The 18,964-nt window shown below is 32.8% G+C and overlaps 1 protein-coding gene across 1 annotated transcript; it reads right to left on the minus strand.

Annotated features, from left to right (window-relative positions):
• Positions 1-1,399: 1,399 nt before the first annotated feature.
• LOC138318262 (DNA polymerase alpha subunit B-like) lies at positions 1,400-18,814 on the minus strand. The gene is made up of 15 exons (XM_069260468.1): positions 18,660-18,814; positions 14,590-14,723; positions 14,107-14,192; positions 12,230-12,412; positions 11,558-11,745; positions 11,142-11,386; positions 10,282-10,344; positions 9,623-9,668; positions 7,767-7,885; positions 6,078-6,116; positions 5,579-5,652; positions 4,043-4,142; positions 3,613-3,728; positions 2,709-2,898; positions 1,400-2,055 (listed from the first exon to the last, which is right to left on the minus strand). The coding sequence occupies exons 1-15, from the start codon at positions 18,736-18,738 to the stop codon at positions 1,897-1,899; spliced, it is 1,821 nt and encodes a 606-aa protein (XP_069116569.1). The 5' UTR covers positions 18,739-18,814; the 3' UTR covers positions 1,400-1,896.
• Between the last annotated feature and the right edge of the window lie 150 nt (positions 18,815-18,964).

Consider the following 18,964-nt stretch of genomic DNA (forward strand, 5'->3'; position numbering starts at 1 on the left):
GAACAGCAGATTCAACCCATGTGACATTGATTGAAGGTCAAGGTCATTCTTTTGAGCAAAATTTTGAATAAGTTTTCATCTAAGCATACTATATAACTGATGTCAGCTTTTGATTGTGAGAAAACATAAACATGTATGTAGTTATACATATACAGACTACAGCATAAGCTCTTGAATGTTTGATTTGGCTATTCATTAATAACGTTTTATTACCTAGTAACAGCTAGGGTAATTCACCAGTATGGGCAGCCGCCTCTGTATGCAATGTGTTGTGTGTAAGAAGGTCAGTATGTTTTGGAAGGCTGCAGTATATCATTAGAGAGACTGTGGATAAATTGTCCCTTTTCATCAAGTGGCTGTTCCACTAAAACCAGGGGAATCTAAATATGGAAGAGAAATATCCATTTAGTGCTGTCTAAATTCTAAACAGATCATCAACTTTGAAACACCAAGATTTCTGTCAGCAATACAAAATTAGAGAGAGAAACTTGACAGATCTAGAGATATATGTAACAACTATTTGATTTGGTTTGATTTGATTAGTTTAACTAGGGATGTGCCAGGTTAACATGGTGGAGGGAAGGCGGATTACCCAGAGAAAATCCACTGACCAGCATTCAGTACCTGGCAACTTCTCCATATCGGATTCAAACTCACCACCAGAGGAGGACTTGTGGTAATATGTTGGGATATCTTTTAAAATTAACCACGCGACCACTGCAGCCCCAGCTATTTGAGGCTCAGAACCTGAAGTCCATAAAATGATAGTGGTGATATTTTGTATTGCTTGGTAACTGATCTGCCCAAATAGTGGTGACAATTGATCACAGGCTCTTTCTAAATTCTTGGAAATCAAATCTGCAGCAGCTAAAGGTTGATATGTTTGTTCAAAATAATGACTTGTCCAGCTTCATTTATACCTAAAACCTATCTGGAAAGGATCAAGCAGGCTAATTAAGATCAATGAAGGTCAAATTCTAAACTATTGTTTGAATTCCTCCTCAAATAAGAATGTGAAATTTTAGTTATTCACAGAAGTGTACTGATTGGGAGATGTTTATGCAAATTAAATGAATATCATTGAAAAGAATACATTTTTCCCTAAAATCCAACCATCAGCTCAAGTCATGGAAGATTATTTGTCAATTGTGACAGTTTTAAAACCCATTTTGAAAATGCTTCTGACCAAGATCTAATTTACAATAGATCTCTCGCAAGACCTCAGACTGGGTACCATGCAGGAAAAGTCGTGTTAACATGTGAATGTTTTGGAAAAATGTATGGTAACACTGAGTTAGCAATCTTCTGTGACTTTATTACATGGATAAGTTTAATAGTTATGGTAAAAATGTCTGTTTCCATTAATCTCACTTTGGTCAAAATCAAATGACTCAATGAAATATGTTTAATTACATATTGTTTTTATTACTTCAAATTGCAACATTTCATGGTTTAGAAGTTTCATACATACAACATAACATCCATCAGCTGTAATACAACCAGTAATATAACTTATATTGTCAACAATGCATTCTGTTTAGAAGAGGTATGTATTAAAAAGTACCATTCATATCAATAACATCTTAATCTTCATCTCCATTAGAATCAACATCCAAAGAACTGAGCCTGTTGTCCTTCTAACAACATGAAGTCACTGTTTCCTTTCTTTTTAATGCCACAGCTGCCTTCAAATAGTATTTGTTCTATAAGCACTTCATCCGTATGAGTAGTTCTGTTCTTTACAAACTGCTGTACATTGGTCATATGACTTGAACCCGACATTTTTTTTCTTTAATACAAGTGATGATGCTGCTTTGTCAGTAGTCTCCCAACTCTGACAAAATCCTATGTAAACTGAACTGATATGAATGTGTACTGTTTCTATATCTGTCTTGATCAGACTCGGAGGACTTGTGCGGACAGGTGAGGTATGACTGAGGAAGAGTTGGTACTTTGTGACAGTTTATCTGTTTGTATCGTGAGCCGACAGTAGGTTCCTCCGGATTGTCCCTTGGAGAGGCGTCCAGGGTTTATGCAACAGCATCCATGGATATCCTGAAATAAAGACATAACAATGTATACACATTAAGATCTAATAAATTATGTTAAAATTTTAAAAAGTAGGTTTAAATGCCTATACAGTATTGAATTTGTTTTAAAAGAACAAATAGTAAATTTTACAGTATTATAATTGCAAAATAATTGATGATCCATGTATAGCTAAACATTCAAGGTTTTAACTTTCAAATTAAGAAAATTCCTCTCCGTTAGATTCTAGGAATTCAGATTATACAACAGACCACAGACTTTCTTGATCACATCCCACTGAAAGAATGTGCCGAGATGTTTATTATGAAATGTGAATACACCCCACACTTTGTCCTCACACAGTGGGGGGTGACATGCAGTATTTGCTGTCATAATTGCAAATAGTACCATAATCTTAAATTTCCTCCTCATTACTGCAGACAAAGAAAAAGAAAACAGTTGAACTCTGTATTAAAGTCAAATCATATATAAATCAATAGCAAAGACCCTATTTGATTTGAAGCTTCACTTGGTTCTGACTAAACTTTTTTCTTTTTTCTTTTTTACTATATATTCAAGTACTATACACTTAACTTGAGTATTTAGATAACTCAAAAGTTTATCCATGGTGCAGCTGAATTTGAGTTAACGAGGTTTGACTTTTATCATGGGAGACTTACCTTAACAAACTGTTTAAGATCTGAAGGTACAATGAGTATGTGCGGTGTTACAGGGATCCTGCCTTTGTCTTCAAAGTATTTGTAGTCAATGTTGACTTCATCAGCTGGCGGACAGAGTGGATAATAGTTCCTCTGGGTAAGAAGGTGTTGTGTAAGTCGTCCGAGTCGGTCAGTAGACCCGGGGATATTGCTGTAAAACAAAAGAAAAACACATGAATTCATTATACATTTTTTGTTTGTTTGTTAATGTTCAAAAGTTAACTCCATGATATATACAGCATAGTGATTTAAATTAGCGGGGTCAATATTTCATAGTTTCCTATAATTTTGTAATTCCTATAATTTCATAGTTTCCTATAAATTTTGTAATTCCTATAATTCTTTAAACTATTGTTCTTTTGTACAACAATAATTTTCTGAATATTTCACGCGAGTTTTGTGGATTTCAGCGAAAATGTGAGTAAAGCTAAACTGAACCATCCACGAAATTTAACGGCTATACAGTACCATATCTAGGTATAGCTCAGTGATGGGTTTATGACTTCTATCATGCATATTTTTACACCCTACCCACCCTCACCTTTTTTCAAAAATATTATTTTAACAAAGTCGTGTAAACATTATGCATCTATATTATAAAGAATACAGAATTGAAGAAACTTTCTTCAACCATGACTTTATAATTCAGTGTTATTCCAGTTAACTACCCATTTCAGAAGTTCTATGTAGTGCCCATTACCAGAGTATGTACATGTTTTCTATGTAGGTATAAAACATGTAAAACAATCTAATAGGAAAGGTATTTAGTCATGGATGGAGGCATGTATATCTGGAACAGACTAATTTGGAGTCCTGGGATCAGACAAAATGTCTATAATCAATAAAACCTCAAACCATGACCTACCAGGAGATTTCCTCAGCTCCAAGCTGCATAAGAATGTCTGTCGAGGTGATGCCAAACACAACATTGTCTACACACAGTGTACATGGATCTGGCATGAAGTGTAGGTTCTTGGATAACTACAATGAATATTCAATTAAAATATTACACAAATAAACAAACATATGCTTCATAGTATCAAACATCGACTTGAAACCCAATCACCATGTCTAGCTCTATTTTGGTTGTCCAAGCCGTAAATTACAATTAAGGTTACTTCAATATGTAAATCTATGCCTCAGTTTTACCATGGTGTTCTGATCTTTAAAGAAAGAAGTAAGAGGAAATTTGAAAATACTTAAATTTCTGTTTAAGCATTTTAAATCTTTGGCAGTTAAACATGACTGACTGATTTAAACATGACGGACTGATAAGTATTTAACAGATATCTTACATTTTGCTTGTGATGTTTTGAATCAAATGGAGGTTGTGGGTAAACATAGTCATGATGGACGTCTCGGTAGGAAGGCACGATGATAAACTTACAGCCCATACTGTAATACAAAAGTATAGGAAGGCATGATGATAAACTTACAGCCCATACTGTAATACAAAAGTATAGGAAGACACAATGATAAACTTACAGCCCATACTGTAATACAAAAGTATAGGAAGGCATGATGATAAACTTACAGCCCATACTGTAATACAAAAGTATAAGAAGACACGATGATAAACTTACAGCCCATACTGTAATACAAAAGTATAGGAAGGCACAATGATAAACTTACAGCCCATACTGTAATACAAAAGTATAGGAAGACACAATGATAAACTTACAGCCCATACTGTAATACAAAAGTATAGAAAGGCATGATGATAAACTTACAGCCCATACTGTAATATTAGTATTGGAAGGCACGATGATAAACTTACAGCCCATACTGTAATACAAAAGTATAGGAAGACACAATGATAAACTTACAGCCCATACTGTAATACAAAAGAGAGATAACAGTATAGGAAGGCATGATGATAAACTTACAGCCCATACTGTAATACAAAAGTATAGGAAGGCATGATGATAAACTTACAGCCCATACTGTAATACAAAAGTATAGGAAGGCACAATGATAAACTTACAGCCCACACTGTAATACAAAAGTATAGGAAGGCACAATGATAAACTTACAGCCCATACTGTAATACAAAAGTATAGGAAGACACAATGATAAACTTACAGCCCATACTGTAATACAAAAGTATAGAAAGACACGATGATAAACTTACAGCCCATTCTGTAATACAAAAGTATAGGAAGACACAATGATAAACTTACAGCCCATACTGTAATACAAAAGTATAGGAAGGCATGATGATAAACTTACAGCCCATACTGTAATACAAAAGTATAGGAAGACACAATGATAAACTTACAGCCCATACTGTAATACAAAAGTATAGGAAGGCACATGATAAACTTACACCCATACTGTAATACAAAAGTATAGGAAGCACATGATAAACTTACAGCCCATACTGTAATACAAAAGTATAGGAAGGCACATGATAAATAGCCATACTGTAATACAAAAGTATAGGAAGGCACAATGATAAACTTACAGCCCATACTGTAATACAAAAGTATTGGAAGGCAATGATAAACTTACAGCCCACACTGTAATACAAAAGTATAGGAAGACACAATGATAAACTTACAGCCCATACTGTAAAACAAAAGTATAGAAAGACACAATGATTAACTTACTGACATACAAAAGTATTTCTTTTTCAAATTACACACACAAATAGTAGTTTTTGATTTGATCCTATTCCAATTTTGACATGTTTTCTTATGCAACACTTCTATGAAATGTTGCAGTTGTAAAATGTTTTATCTGAGAGATTAAGTCAGTAGATTCATAACTGTCTAAGGGTTAAACTACAAACTGAGAATATCCATGTTACAATGAATGATCACAAGCCTTACTTGTCAGCAATGTCACTAAGACTCTTCATCTGCATCCAGAAAAGTTCATCAAAAGTGGTTGTACAATTTCCTTTCTGAAAGTCATAAAGAGAAAAAAGTTGCAGAATGATAAATATTACATTTGGAATTTAATGACTTGTAATAACTTTAAATTTCAAATACAGCTTGGAATCAAATCACCTGTTGATGAATCAAAGTGAATGATTTGGAAAAAAACAAAAACAACACCAAAAACAAAATCCACCCAAACACTCGCTTTGTATTTATTTGCTGGTTTGAATAAATCATGAAACAGATGACAGAATTATTGTTTCAGCATCAGAATATTAAATCTGATCTCAGTTAATAAAAGAGTTCTGAATCACATAAATATGATGTGATGGTAGGCACATATCTGTCTGGCCAAATAGAATGGTACAATGTGAACTGCTAAATACATGAAGATTGATATATAAAAAAAACTTTTCCAATTTAATAGCGTATATTCCTCTCAACTTACCTCTACTTGATCGTTTTTCACATCAACAAATGGACCAAGCTACAAAAAAAGAAAAAAGAAAAAGACTCTCAATAGAAATTTAAATCTAAAAGAAACTTTCTGTATAGTCATTTCATTCTGCGAAGAGAAAATTTATTGAGGAGAAATGGCTTACATATTTTTCAATTTTCTAACAATAAGGTAGGTTAAATTTAAATCTGTCACCTATGTGAACTGCACAAGGCTTTTGTGCATCATAGTAATGATGAGAGCCGCAAGGTTTTTTAAACAGAGGTCAAAGTATAGGTCATAGTGACCTGGTTTGGGTACCCAACACACTGTCTATCCTAGGTGAGATCACATACGAACTGTGAAGTTCCTATGCCTTGAGTGTAGGAAACAAGAGCATGGACAAGGTCAGATAGATAGACATAATACAAGCCTTATGAATACCTACAATTTAATATAGCAAATCATGGTTGATTCTCTTTCATTTAGAAAGATAAATTATAAAAGCTGAGGTTTCAACATAGTCATTCAGATCCCCCGCCAATGGAGATATCAAAGCTGAAGTAAGTTTGATTGTGGAGACTTATGTGTATGAAAAAAACCAGGAAAAAGGAAGTTGAGCTAAAGAAAGATGGAGTATATAATTCAAGTAGAGCGGGGCTGCAATTGTTGAATCAGGTATACAGCCCTGACATTTATATTAGACTATATACACAAAGATGGGTGGAGTTTTGCAAAGTAACATTTACCATTTACCATGATATTTTCAGCAATGTTTCCATGGTAACGGAAAAAGTGCAAAAAATGAAAACCTAAAAATAGCAAAAGGTACTATTAGACCATAAAAAGAATGTGTCTATGAAGTTTCGTGGAAATATCTCTGCTGGTTTTAGAGTTGTGCTCCGGAAACTATTCTTACAGAAAAATCTCCCATTTTCAGCAATGTTTCCATGGTTACAGAAAAAAGTACAAAAAGTGAAAACCTTAAAATAGCAAAAGGCACTACTAGACCATAAGACTAATGTGCCTATGGAGTTCCGTGCATATATCTCAACCGGTTTTCCAGTTATGCTCCGGAAACGAACCTGGTACAAAAATATGATATTTTCAGCAATGTTTCCATGGTTACGGAAAAAGTGCAAAAAATGAAAACCTAAAAATAGCAAAAGGCACTACTAGACCATAAGAACAATGTGTCTATGAAGTTTCATGGAAATATCTCTGCTGGTTTTAGAGTTGTGCTCCGGAAACGATTCTTACACAAAAATCTGCCATTTTCAGCAATGTTTCCATGGTTACAGAAAAAAGTACAAAAAGTGAAAACCTTAAAATAGCAAAAGGCACTACTAGACCATAAGACCAATGTGTCTATGAAGTTTCGTGGAAATATCTCTTCTGGTTTTAGAGTTATGCTCCAGAAACGAACCTGGTACAAAAATATGATATTTTCAGCAATGTTTCCATGGTTACGGAAAAAATGCAAAAAATGAAAACCTAAAAATAGCAAAAGGCACTACTAGACCATAAGACCAATGTGTGTATGAAGTTTCGTGGAAATATCTCTACTGGTTTTAGAGTTATGCTCCGGAAACCATTCGTACGGACGGACGGAACCCATTTGTATATCCCCCGCCAACTTCGAAAGATAAATTATAAAAGCTGAGGTTTCAACATTTTTTCTGAGGCCACAGCAGAGCTCACCAGTATACAGACGTCGGGACAGTCTCGGTTGATGTATTTACACAGGTCTGATAGTGGTTCATATGCCAGGTTATCCGAGGTCGTGAAGGGTCCTGTGGCTACCATCACACTCAGCTTTCCTGGAAATACAATGAAACATCTCCCATTTTGTAGTTTGAACATGCTGTGATTGAAGGATCCAAACCAAATAATAAAGAAATTGGTTTTTCATTTAAATATTGAATTTAGTATACTTTAAGTGTGCAGTGTTGAATTTCGGAGTTTAACAAAATATATTTACAGTATACCGTATTTATTTTATGATATTTAAAGTTTTTCAAGATTAATAAGTTGAATAACTCATTTTCCTGAAATAACTGTAATAAATTTTATATCTAAATTATTTCTGAAATAACAATTTCGACACCAATGAAACCGTTCAGAATCTGAGTATCATTTTTTATAATTCTTTTTTTAATTACTAAATTATCAATTTCATCAATGTCTCTTCAAAGACAAAAAATAATAAGTAAACATATCCGTATCTTAATATCCACTTAACATTGAAGAATATTTTCGGAAAAATATAACATTAGAAATATTACCATTTCCGGACATGTTTTGGTTTCCTTTTTAGAAAACTTACATGGGTTGCTTTGACGACTTTTGACTAATAGGTCATGGCCAGAATGCCGAATAAAAGGTACATTATTTCATTACGTATATCACTCGGATTTCTTTTAAATTCACAAGACCGCTAGCCGATAACAGTAATTGGCTGGCGAGATATTATCGTGCAGAACATTATACCGTGAGTTGTGCTTTGCCGACTTTTGACTCATGATGAAACATGGCCATATACTTTTGCCAAGTAAAAGGTACATTATTTGGTAACTTATAACACTCAAATTTCTTTTGAATTCATAAGAACGCTAACATCCAAAAAACTTCATACAATTAATACATCGGACTTTAGCAAGTCTTCATAAGGCTACCGTACATTACACGGCAATATAAGTTTATTTGTCACTTTAAAATGCTCGTACATATATAGATCTATATCATCATTGTATTTTGTAAGTTTATATATGTTGATAAATTTTGTACCTTTCCCCTTTCAATATAACGCAGATGTCGATAAACAAAAGACACAACTCCCAGTGACAGACACATACTATTAACTTTTACTGCGCAATAATACAGTGTATCATCGGATATAGTTCGTCAATGCAACCAACACAAAAAACTGTATAAGCGTTATAAGAACTTTCTTTTGTAGTTACCTTCCTAACATTTGATTACCATAATCGATCATTAGCATGAATTACGTAAAATTTAAATAAACATACACAATCCAAAATCCACCGAAAGTCTGTCGCGGAGGAAGACAGCGAAGAAGGTGTTGTTCGTGATTTTCGGGAGACCAGTGTTCTCGGAGTAATACAAATATCATAGAGTCCCAACTGAACACTTAAAACACTCCATCCATAGTGTATACGTATGTACAAATTCTATGTCTGTGGTATTGAATATTGGGGTTTTATTTTTTCATACCATGAAGTATTACGTGAAATGAACAAAACAACTTTTAATTTTCATCGCGGAGTGGTTTCATTGTTTTGATGTGCACAGGCTCTCAGAGCGTACCTAAGAATCAGCTTTCCTGGAAATACAATGAAACATCTCCCATTTTGTAGTTTGAACAAAATCAATCCAAAAATTAAAGTTATTGGCTATTTTACAAAACCTAAGTATAGTGACCTGGTTACCTTGCCAATATAAAATTCTGGATATAATGATGACAATGAAAAGTCTACATCTCTGACAATTGGTCCTAATAAGTAGAAACCAGACAAGACTAGATCAGACTTACTAACCTGATTCAGACTTCACTGCTACATCTGGAAGAGGCAGACCAACACCCTACAAATTAACCAGAAAGAGTTATGGCTGCAACCATTCACTGATATGTCACTGTTTTAGCTGCAGCAAAGTTCTCAGTCAACAGATTACACATGCTAACTATTTGAACTTGAAGTATGGGCAAAACAATTTGTTTGTTTGTTGATTAATTAACGTCCTATTAACAGCCAGGGTCATGTAAGGACATCTCCCATGCATGTGGTGTGTATCGCTTGTATAGTGGAACTGTTGCCCTTTTCATAGTGCTATATCGCTGAAGCATGCTGATGAAGACACCAGGCAACACACTCCACCCAGTCACATTATACTGACAACAGGCGAACCAGTCGTCCCACTCCTTGTATGCCGAGCTCCAAGCAGGAGCAGAAACTACCATTACAACATCAAGAATATGCAGCAGCATAACTGTGACACATATTGTAGATACGGTCATTAAATTTGATACAATATCGGAGGACCCTTAATCATGCTGCAGTGAAAATGATTAAGGTAGTGTTTTTTTTTTACCAAAGTTGTTTATAAAATATAAAGAATGCACATCCAGATGAGACAGTTTTTTAGGTACCTCATTATTGAAATGGTCATACGAGAAATTAAGTAATTCTAAAATTACCGGATGCAGTTTCTTTGCAACAAACTTCTGTCCAGTATTGTTGATACCCTCCATGGCAACTATCTGAAATAAAAGAATAAAAGATGGTTTTATGCTTGACACAAATATTGCTAATAAATGTATTTTTATATTCATTAAAACTAAGATCATGCCTATTGTAAAATATTCAAATACTCATTTAATGTTGGTAATTTTTTTGGATTGGATTAAAGTGATATTGTAAAATAATTTAATTTCCTATGTTACACTCATTTCTACTGGTTATATCTTTGAGGCTATTTTTTCATAGACCGAAAGAAGTATATGTCAAGTATTATGATGTCATATATATACAGTATATATACACAGAAAGTATTCGCGCGATATTTTAAACACTGCACAGTCATTGGCCAAACTGAACTATTGGATAAGATATCAATGCACCGCAACCCGATTTGATTTATTGTAAAAGAAAGTAAAATCACGGCAATCAATGCCTAGTTATCACATCATTGAATTATTCAAATTAAATTATAAGCATTATTCTCAATATCTTTTGGGTTTATGAAGACATTCTCTTTATAGACACTTTAATCTACTAAATTTGCCATCTATAGACACTCAATAAGAAAATAAATTGCAGGAACTGATGTCCAATATCCTGAAAGTGTTTCATGGTTGGTAGATGTATCAGCAGTTGAATGAGAATTGGATATCATATTCTAACAAAGATCCATAGGCAATGTAGAATAGTACAAAAGGAGAGATGTAGCATGAAATACCATGCTTTGTAGAAATGTATTTATACGTTCCAGATAGCTAGGTCAACTGTCACAAAGAACAAATTTACATTTCTTGGATACTAAATGATGAATACATGCCTGTCCAGGGAAAAGTGAGAACTCCTGGAGATCTGTAAGATCCACAGGGATACACCTGCCAGCAGATGTTTCCTGGGAGCCCTCTAGTACCACAGACTTGGCATTGAGTTTCCCTATACTGTCACAGCCTATACGTCCTACCACCGTGACCGTCTCCTGGACTGGCAGTGCCACATGTGACAGATCCTCGATGTTATGGTGGTCTCGGAGCTGTTCCGAAAGATCCTCAATCATATCATTCAAAACTGGAAAGATAAGTATATATGACAAAGATGTACATAAGCTATTTTATACTGAAAGGTCAACTTCAGAATATTTTAAACATGGTAATTTTACTTATTTAATAGGTTTCTTCTGCATTTCAAAAGGACTACATTTGGTTGCAATACAGGATACTATGGCATTTGGTGACCTACCATTTGCTTTTTCAGTCAATTTCTGGAACATGTATTTGAAGTGAGGTTCCATAGCATTCCTCGGATCATAATAAGCTATGTGTACATCATGACCTTGACCTTTCCACACAGTGTTGTCATTAACACCAAGTCCTGCTACACTTTCTCCAGCATTTGACCTTGAGCTGAACTTCTTTGAGGGAGTTATCCTAAAAGAAGTATTGGAATTACATTTGACATTTCATGTGTAAACGAATAATTCCATCAGTAAAAGTTTAACATTTCATATCTCAAAATAATATCATAATTATTAATACATGTTTCAAAAGCAAAATTCCCCTTACATGAAATAAAAGGAATTGATTTCTATTCAAGAAGACAAAATGGTTCCAGTCAGTACTTATACATGTAAAGTGATTGATATTCTCTATCCCAGGGGTAAGTGACTGAGGATGTACACCTTCAGAAACATCTGTTATGAAATTTTTAATACAGCTCCACTATCATAATAACATAGAAATGGTAAACAAAATTATTTCAAAATTGAATAATTATCTGTAATAACTGATTTTCAAAAGCTTCAACATTTAGATTTCATGAAAAATATCTCAATATAAAATTTGCTATTGGTTTTTAATTTAGTGTTTTATTCATTGCTGTATACTGAATCTGAATTATGAAACCCATGTATACCCAGGAGAGAAGCTGGCTGGAGAGAATGGAACCATTGGACTACGGACACTGTTGGTGAATCGTTTGACCGGTGGGTTATCTGGTGTCAGCTGTCGCTTCTGTGAGGCTGTCATCTTTTCGGTGGATGGAGTAGAATTTCCGGAGTAAGCATTGTAAAGTTCAACTGCTTCATTCTCATCAATACTGCATAGCATCAAGGAAACATACCATGGCAAATCTTTTGGAGGCACAGTTTAACTTGTCTAACAACTAGGGTCAATTGACGGTCAATCAGTCCTATCTTCTGATGATTATAACGTCAGCAAATTCATGTTTATAAATCATGTCACAATCACCACCAAACATAAAACATCATTCGAGTAAGAGCATTTCAATCAAAAGGAAGTATTTAAAGCATCTGTGTCACCTAGATGCATTAGAAATGCCTTTTCATAACTTTTCATAACTAAGAATACAAATTGACAGATATTAATTAACATAGATTATAAACAAAATCAAATGTACGGTAGATTTTTTCCAGGTTATAGAATATGTTATCAAAATTGTCTTTTATTGTCACAGTATTTAAAACACAATGGTCAACTGAATTTGAAATAAGAGGTCCACTGTATTGTCAATACGCATCGTATCACTTTAGACATTCCAATACCCAGCCCTATAAATCACCAGAAGGTTGGACTAATCAATGGTCAGTTGTACTTTATCCTCATCATTTTTGGATCGCAAAACTGTTGTAATAAGCTGGAATAGACAAGGATTGGGATTAGACAAGGGCCGGTTTTGACCACGTAGAAAAAGTTGGTTCACTTCCCTGGGCAAGTTCCAGCTAAGTAAATTTCTGGACATAATTTTTCTGGTGCACTAATTTTCATGCTATATGAGACTTATAACTAAATACCTGAGGAAACAAACCTGCCTAAATATTACTAAAAGCAAATAATGTAGAATTAGAAACAATTTTTATTTCACAAAAATAAACAAAAAATCGAAATGGGCATAACTGGGTCGCTAGGTGCGCCACCATCAGTTCAGAGACTTTTTCTTAGACATTCAAGCTGATAAATACAATAATTAACTGCTTTTAAGTGATATAGAAATGCTCTTAAAATTAATTTACATTATAATTTGTCTAACCATTATTTTTAGCCACAAAAAAGGAGTTTTTCTCTGTAAAAACGATCTCTGTTCAAGGTAGGAAATTGCACTTGGGTACTAATGATGGAGCCGGAATCTGGTTTCCGGATTTCAGGAATTTAGAAAGAAAAAAAAAGATAAAGAAGCGAAAAAAAAGAAGAATTAATAATGGAAATAATGCTGCAAATTAATCACTTTATTAATCATTATTATTCTAATAATAGAAGGAAAATATCTAATAAAATTAGAAATGCTTATTAGATAATTCTGAAGTTTTTATTTTCTAGTTACACTGTAGTATAGTAGACTGCGATAAAAATGGTATTTTTTGGGGGCAAGCAGAATTTAATTTTGGGTAAGTGAATTATTGGGCTCTACTTGCCGGGGGCAAGTGACTTTGAAATTTTTTTTTGCACCCCTGCATATCCATTTAAGCATAGAAATTGAGAATGGCCCCAGATTTTTTCTGATAGTCCATTCCAATTACATAATTAGGTGATCACATTATATCTGAGAAGGACCCCATTTATGGAGCACAAAATGTTTTTGCGCCCCTGCATATCCATTTAAGCATAGAAATTGAGAATGGCCCCACATTTTTCCTGATAGTCCATTCCAATTACATAATTAGGTGATCACATTATATCTGAGAAGGACCCCATTTATGGAACACCCAGCGCAAATTAAACCCTGACATAGCATTCAGTTTTAAACTTGGTCAGTTAGTCACCACAAAAGGATACCCATTTTGAACTGTATTGACATCATACACTGTTGGGCCAGACTTTTTCTTCACTTGTGGTGTACGAGGAGTCTTTTTGTTGAGTCTCTGCAAATGTGAATAAATGTAGTTAAATTGTAACAGCCAATATCTAAAACTTTATAAAGTTGCATACAAATAAAAGTTTTATATCAAAACCAAAACATGGTGTTCATTGTAACACTTAATTCTAGGCCTCGGATCTAAAGATAAGGTACATAAATTAGATAGTAAACGTCACCCGCAACTTTACAGGGTTTGGGTTAGTCGGTCCTTAGGACCAGCAGGAAAAAAATCCTTAAGGGAGAACAGTGACTGGTAGGTATATAATTATGAATATCAATTTTCAAAGTCACTATCTATTTTTAAGAAGATATTTGCAGTTGACAGCATGAATACGTGTCTCAAAATAAATTATGAAGCATCAGAAAAACCCATTGAAGTGGTTTACAATACTTTAACATACCTCTCTGTCAAACTGGTCCAGCACCTCGCAGTTGAGTGTGAGATTTGCTTTAGTCTTTTTTGTGTTGTAGAAGGCTATCCATTCTGTACTGATTTTTGATGCATCAAGTCGGTACAGCACACACAAGTCTTTTACTGAATTCAAATAACACAATATTGATTATTATAATATTAGAAATATAAAGCTGGTAATTGTATACGTACCGGAGACCTAGGTTCGATTCCTTCCTTTTGTAATTTTTTATTTTTTTGTCAAACAATACATCAGTTTTACATTAATCACATATTCATGAATTATTGATATAGTTATCTTCCATGCACATCTTTCACTCTGCCATTCTTTCATTCATCATTATAATTTCATTGTTTGATTTTTTTTTATAGAGAGAGGGGAGGGAGAGAAAAAAAATAAAAAAAGAACAAAGAATTGGGAAGGAAAGAAGGGATAATGGGATGAACTAGAAACGAGAGATCGTGAAGAATAATATTTAAATGTAGATATATTCTTATATGAAGAATAATGAATCAACTTAATGAAAACACGATTAAAAAAAAAGTAAAGAAAGAAAAAGAAAGAAAGAAGGGGAAAAAAAGAAAAAAAAAGAAGGAGGCAAGAAGTTAGATAGTCATTCTATATTTGATAGTTACAATTGAATTAAAAATTACTGCTCAACATCCTGATCAAAAGCAAGCATGACACATGTATGTATGACAACAAATAAATATATATTCTATTTTAATAAAAGATATGTGCAACTGTCAGGGATTTGTGAGTTCTATTAGCTTTATCCATTTTTTCCAATCTTTGGTAAATTTTTTAAAAGTTTTTTCTCCTTTTTTATAAGCTATATATCTTTGAACATAATAATAATCTTTAATACAGTTTAAAAAAGCCATCACATTTAAAGAACCATGTAAACATCTTGTTTTATAAATATAGTGTTTGATAAAAAGAACAATTTCATTATCGATTCTTTGATATATTCCGTTATGATTAAATTTTCCGAAAAGCATAGTTTCTTTATTAATTGCAAATGGTATAAACAGAATATCTAAAAGACTTTCAAAATTAGCTAAAAAAATCCTGAACTTCAGAGCATTCCCAAAATAGATGAGTGATTGTCTCCCTTTCTAAAGCACATAACAAACAATAAGGATTATTAGAGAGACCAATTTTACAAAGATAAGTGTTAGTTGTTAGTATATAATGGGAGATTCGGAACTGAAGCCACTGAAGTTTAGTATTATTGGTAGAGATGAAGGGTATATTATATATATCTTTCCATGTTTCTTGATCGTAGTCAAAAGAGGTTCCCCATTTAGCTTGACCAGTTATTACAGTATTGTTTTTGACAAGTTCTCTATAAAAATCTTGGACTCCACAAATGTTTTTCAGTATAATTTCAAGACTAAAAGGAATAATTGGATAAAATAGTATTTCATTTGGTAAATTTACATTCTTCAGATACTTTTTAATGCTGGATATCAGTCCATTATATTGAAGATAATTACTTATTACACCATAACTATTACAAAATTCATCATATGTAAGGAATGAACATGGAGAAACACTTTTTAACAGGTCTTGTATAATTGAAATTCCCTTTCTAAACCATGATTGGTAGAAAATCATTTTATTTCCAACAATAATGTTTTTATTGTACCAAATTGGTGTCTTAAGAACAGAGTGATTTTCTGCTTCTAATTGATTATCCTTTATTCTTAGTTTGAACCATGCTGTAAATACATCCTTCCAAAAATCATTCTTACAATTAGATAAAATTTTATTCAGATATTCACTTCCACAGTTTGCCAGATAAAGAAAGTTTACTTTAGTTTTTAGAATCATTTGCCATTTACCATTTGATCTAAAAATTCTTCTTATCCACCCTATCTTTAACGAGTCTATAAACGATGAAAGATGAATCATTTTCAAACCTCCATCTATATAATTCTGGATAACTACATCTCGCTTAACTTTATCTGAGTTGCTATTCCAAAGAAAATTAAAAAGAACTGTGTTAAGATGTTTTACAAAATTTTCATCTGGATTTGGAAGTGAAATAAAAAGATGATTTAACTGAGAAATTAAGAGAGATTTTATGATACACACTCTACCAATAGGAGATATTTTCCTTTTGTTCCATGTTTGTATTAAATTTTTTTTAGTTTACATAATTTTTTATCAAAGTTCATTTTTGGTATTTTATGAAGATCAACATGAAAGTCAATACCAAGAAGTGTAAATTTAGTAACTCCCCATTGTAAGTTCAAGCTCGGAATAAGTGTATCATTACTATACTTTTTACTGCCTATCCAAATAACCTGTGATTTTCCTGTATTTATTTTAAGTCATGAAATTTTGGCATAAATATTTAATTCTGTACGTAGCAGCTGCCTTCAAAGAGTTTTCAGATCCATCAAGTATTAGAGAAGTGTCATCAGCATATTGAGAATTTAAAATACTACAATTTTCTATATTTATACCAACAATGTTTCTGTTATTTCTAATACGAACAGCTAAGACTTCCGCACAGATGATAAAAATATAAGGAGCGATTGGATCGCCTTGATGACAACCGCGCATAATATTTAAAAAATGAAGACAAATTACCTCCTTGATTAATTGCAGAGCTAGCATTATGATGTAAAACTTTTATCCAATTTCTTAAACTATTTCCAAAATTAAAGTATTTCAGAGTTTTATCAATAAATTTCCAGGAAACGGAGTCAAAAGCTTTTTCGAAATCAATTATTAACAACATTCCAGGGATATCATATTCCTCAGTGTATTGCATAATGTCATAAATTAATCTTGTATTTTCTCCTAAATATCGTCCAGAAATAAAACCTGTCTGGTCTGAATTTAAAATTTTACCCAAAATATTTTTAATCCTGTTAGCTATTGTCCCAGAAGCTATTTTATATACAATGTTTAATAAAGAAATTGGACGCCAGTTTTTAATAAAGTATTTTGATTTGTTTGGCTTTGGAATACAGGTGATAATGCCCTGACGTTGTGTGATTGAAAGTTGACCATTTAAGTACCCATAATTAATAGAACGAACAACGAAAAACCCCAATTTACTCCAAAAACATTTGAAAAACTCTAAAGTGTATCCATCCGATTCCGGACTTTTATTATTTTTCATATTTTTAAGAGTTGTTGATGCTTCTTCAAACGTTATTAGACCCTCCATACTCGAAGATTCTGTATTATTTAATTTTGGAACTTCACAACCTTCTAAAAATTCTTCTAAATCTACTTCCTCAATGTTCTTGTCAACAGAGTATAATTGTTCATAAAAGGATTTAACTTCACTAAGAATTTCATCTTGATTAGTGATAAACTCTCCATTTTCTTTCTCAAGTTTTGGAATAATTTTTGATACATAATTTCTACTTTCTAGATTTAAAATTTTTCTAGATTCCTTCTTAATATTTATAAATTTTGTATATATACTAACGTTCACTGATTATATTGTTTCCAGATATTCTCTCTTGATTGTATGTTGTCTTTTAAATCTTATATATATACTGCTAAAGTATATATATACATATGATACATATTTCTTGCTCAAAATATGCAAAAGAATTGCCAATTAATTTTCATTGCCAAATAACGACCAAATTTGCACATGTATTAGGGTATACTCGGTTACAATAATACCAGGAACAATCAAATATCTACATGCATCTAACATGGAACTATTTACGGAAAATAGCTCTGGTAATTAATGTTATAAGTTAATGTGAAACCGGCTTGTAATAACTATTAATACATCAAGCTAACCATACTTCAATAATGGATTGTGATAAATTAATTTACAAACAGTTACAGTATGTATTACTTGAACAGTCTATACGACTGAAATATATTTGCTATCTAGGAAAGTTAATTATCAAGCATAGTAATTTCCTTAATTTGATAAATAAATGTAAATAACTTCATTTAGGACACTGTTAAAGTTGTCTTCTTTTGTATGCTAGAGCTGTCTGAGCTTACTGTTTAGCCTAAAGTTACCATCAATTTACACACTGTGCCAGATGCCGATACATGTCGCCCCTTACATTTATCTATAACATCCTGATCTTCAAGATCTACACCAAAAATTGAGAATTCATCCTTTAGATCTTCATCTGAAGCCATTTCTTCTCGTTCTATGAAGACTACTCTCCCGCTTAGTCAAAATTTATTCTTTCCCGCGTAATGTTTTTGTACACATCCGGTTGGTTATATAGATTTATTATTAATTCAACGGTGTATTTTAAAAAGATAATTTTTGTTGTAAAAAATGTTTAAAAATATGTTAGTCATTTTTGATGGTTTAATTAATTTTTACGTGTCATTTTATAACAGTCGTTTTTTCTAAATG

The sequence above is a fragment of the Argopecten irradians genome, chromosome 3 (assembly GCF_041381155.1).
Source record: "Argopecten irradians isolate NY chromosome 3, Ai_NY, whole genome shotgun sequence".
Classification (NCBI taxonomy): Eukaryota; Metazoa; Mollusca; class Bivalvia; order Pectinida; family Pectinidae; genus Argopecten; species Argopecten irradians.

Excerpts from the sequence above, each read along its gene's own strand:
- LOC138318262 (XM_069260468.1), bottom strand. The coding sequence starts at position 18,738 with ATGGCTTCAGATGAAGATCTAAAGGATGAATTCTCAATTTTTGGTGTA. Across the intron at positions 9,669-10,281 it reads TTGCAAAGAAACTGCATCCG|GGTGTTGGTCTGCCTCTTCC; the intron begins GTAATTTTAGAA and ends GTTAATTTGTAG. Across the intron at positions 5,653-6,077 it reads TGAAAAACGATCAAGTAGAG|AAAGGAAATTGTACAACCAC; the intron begins GTAAGTTGAGAG and ends TATGACTTTCAG.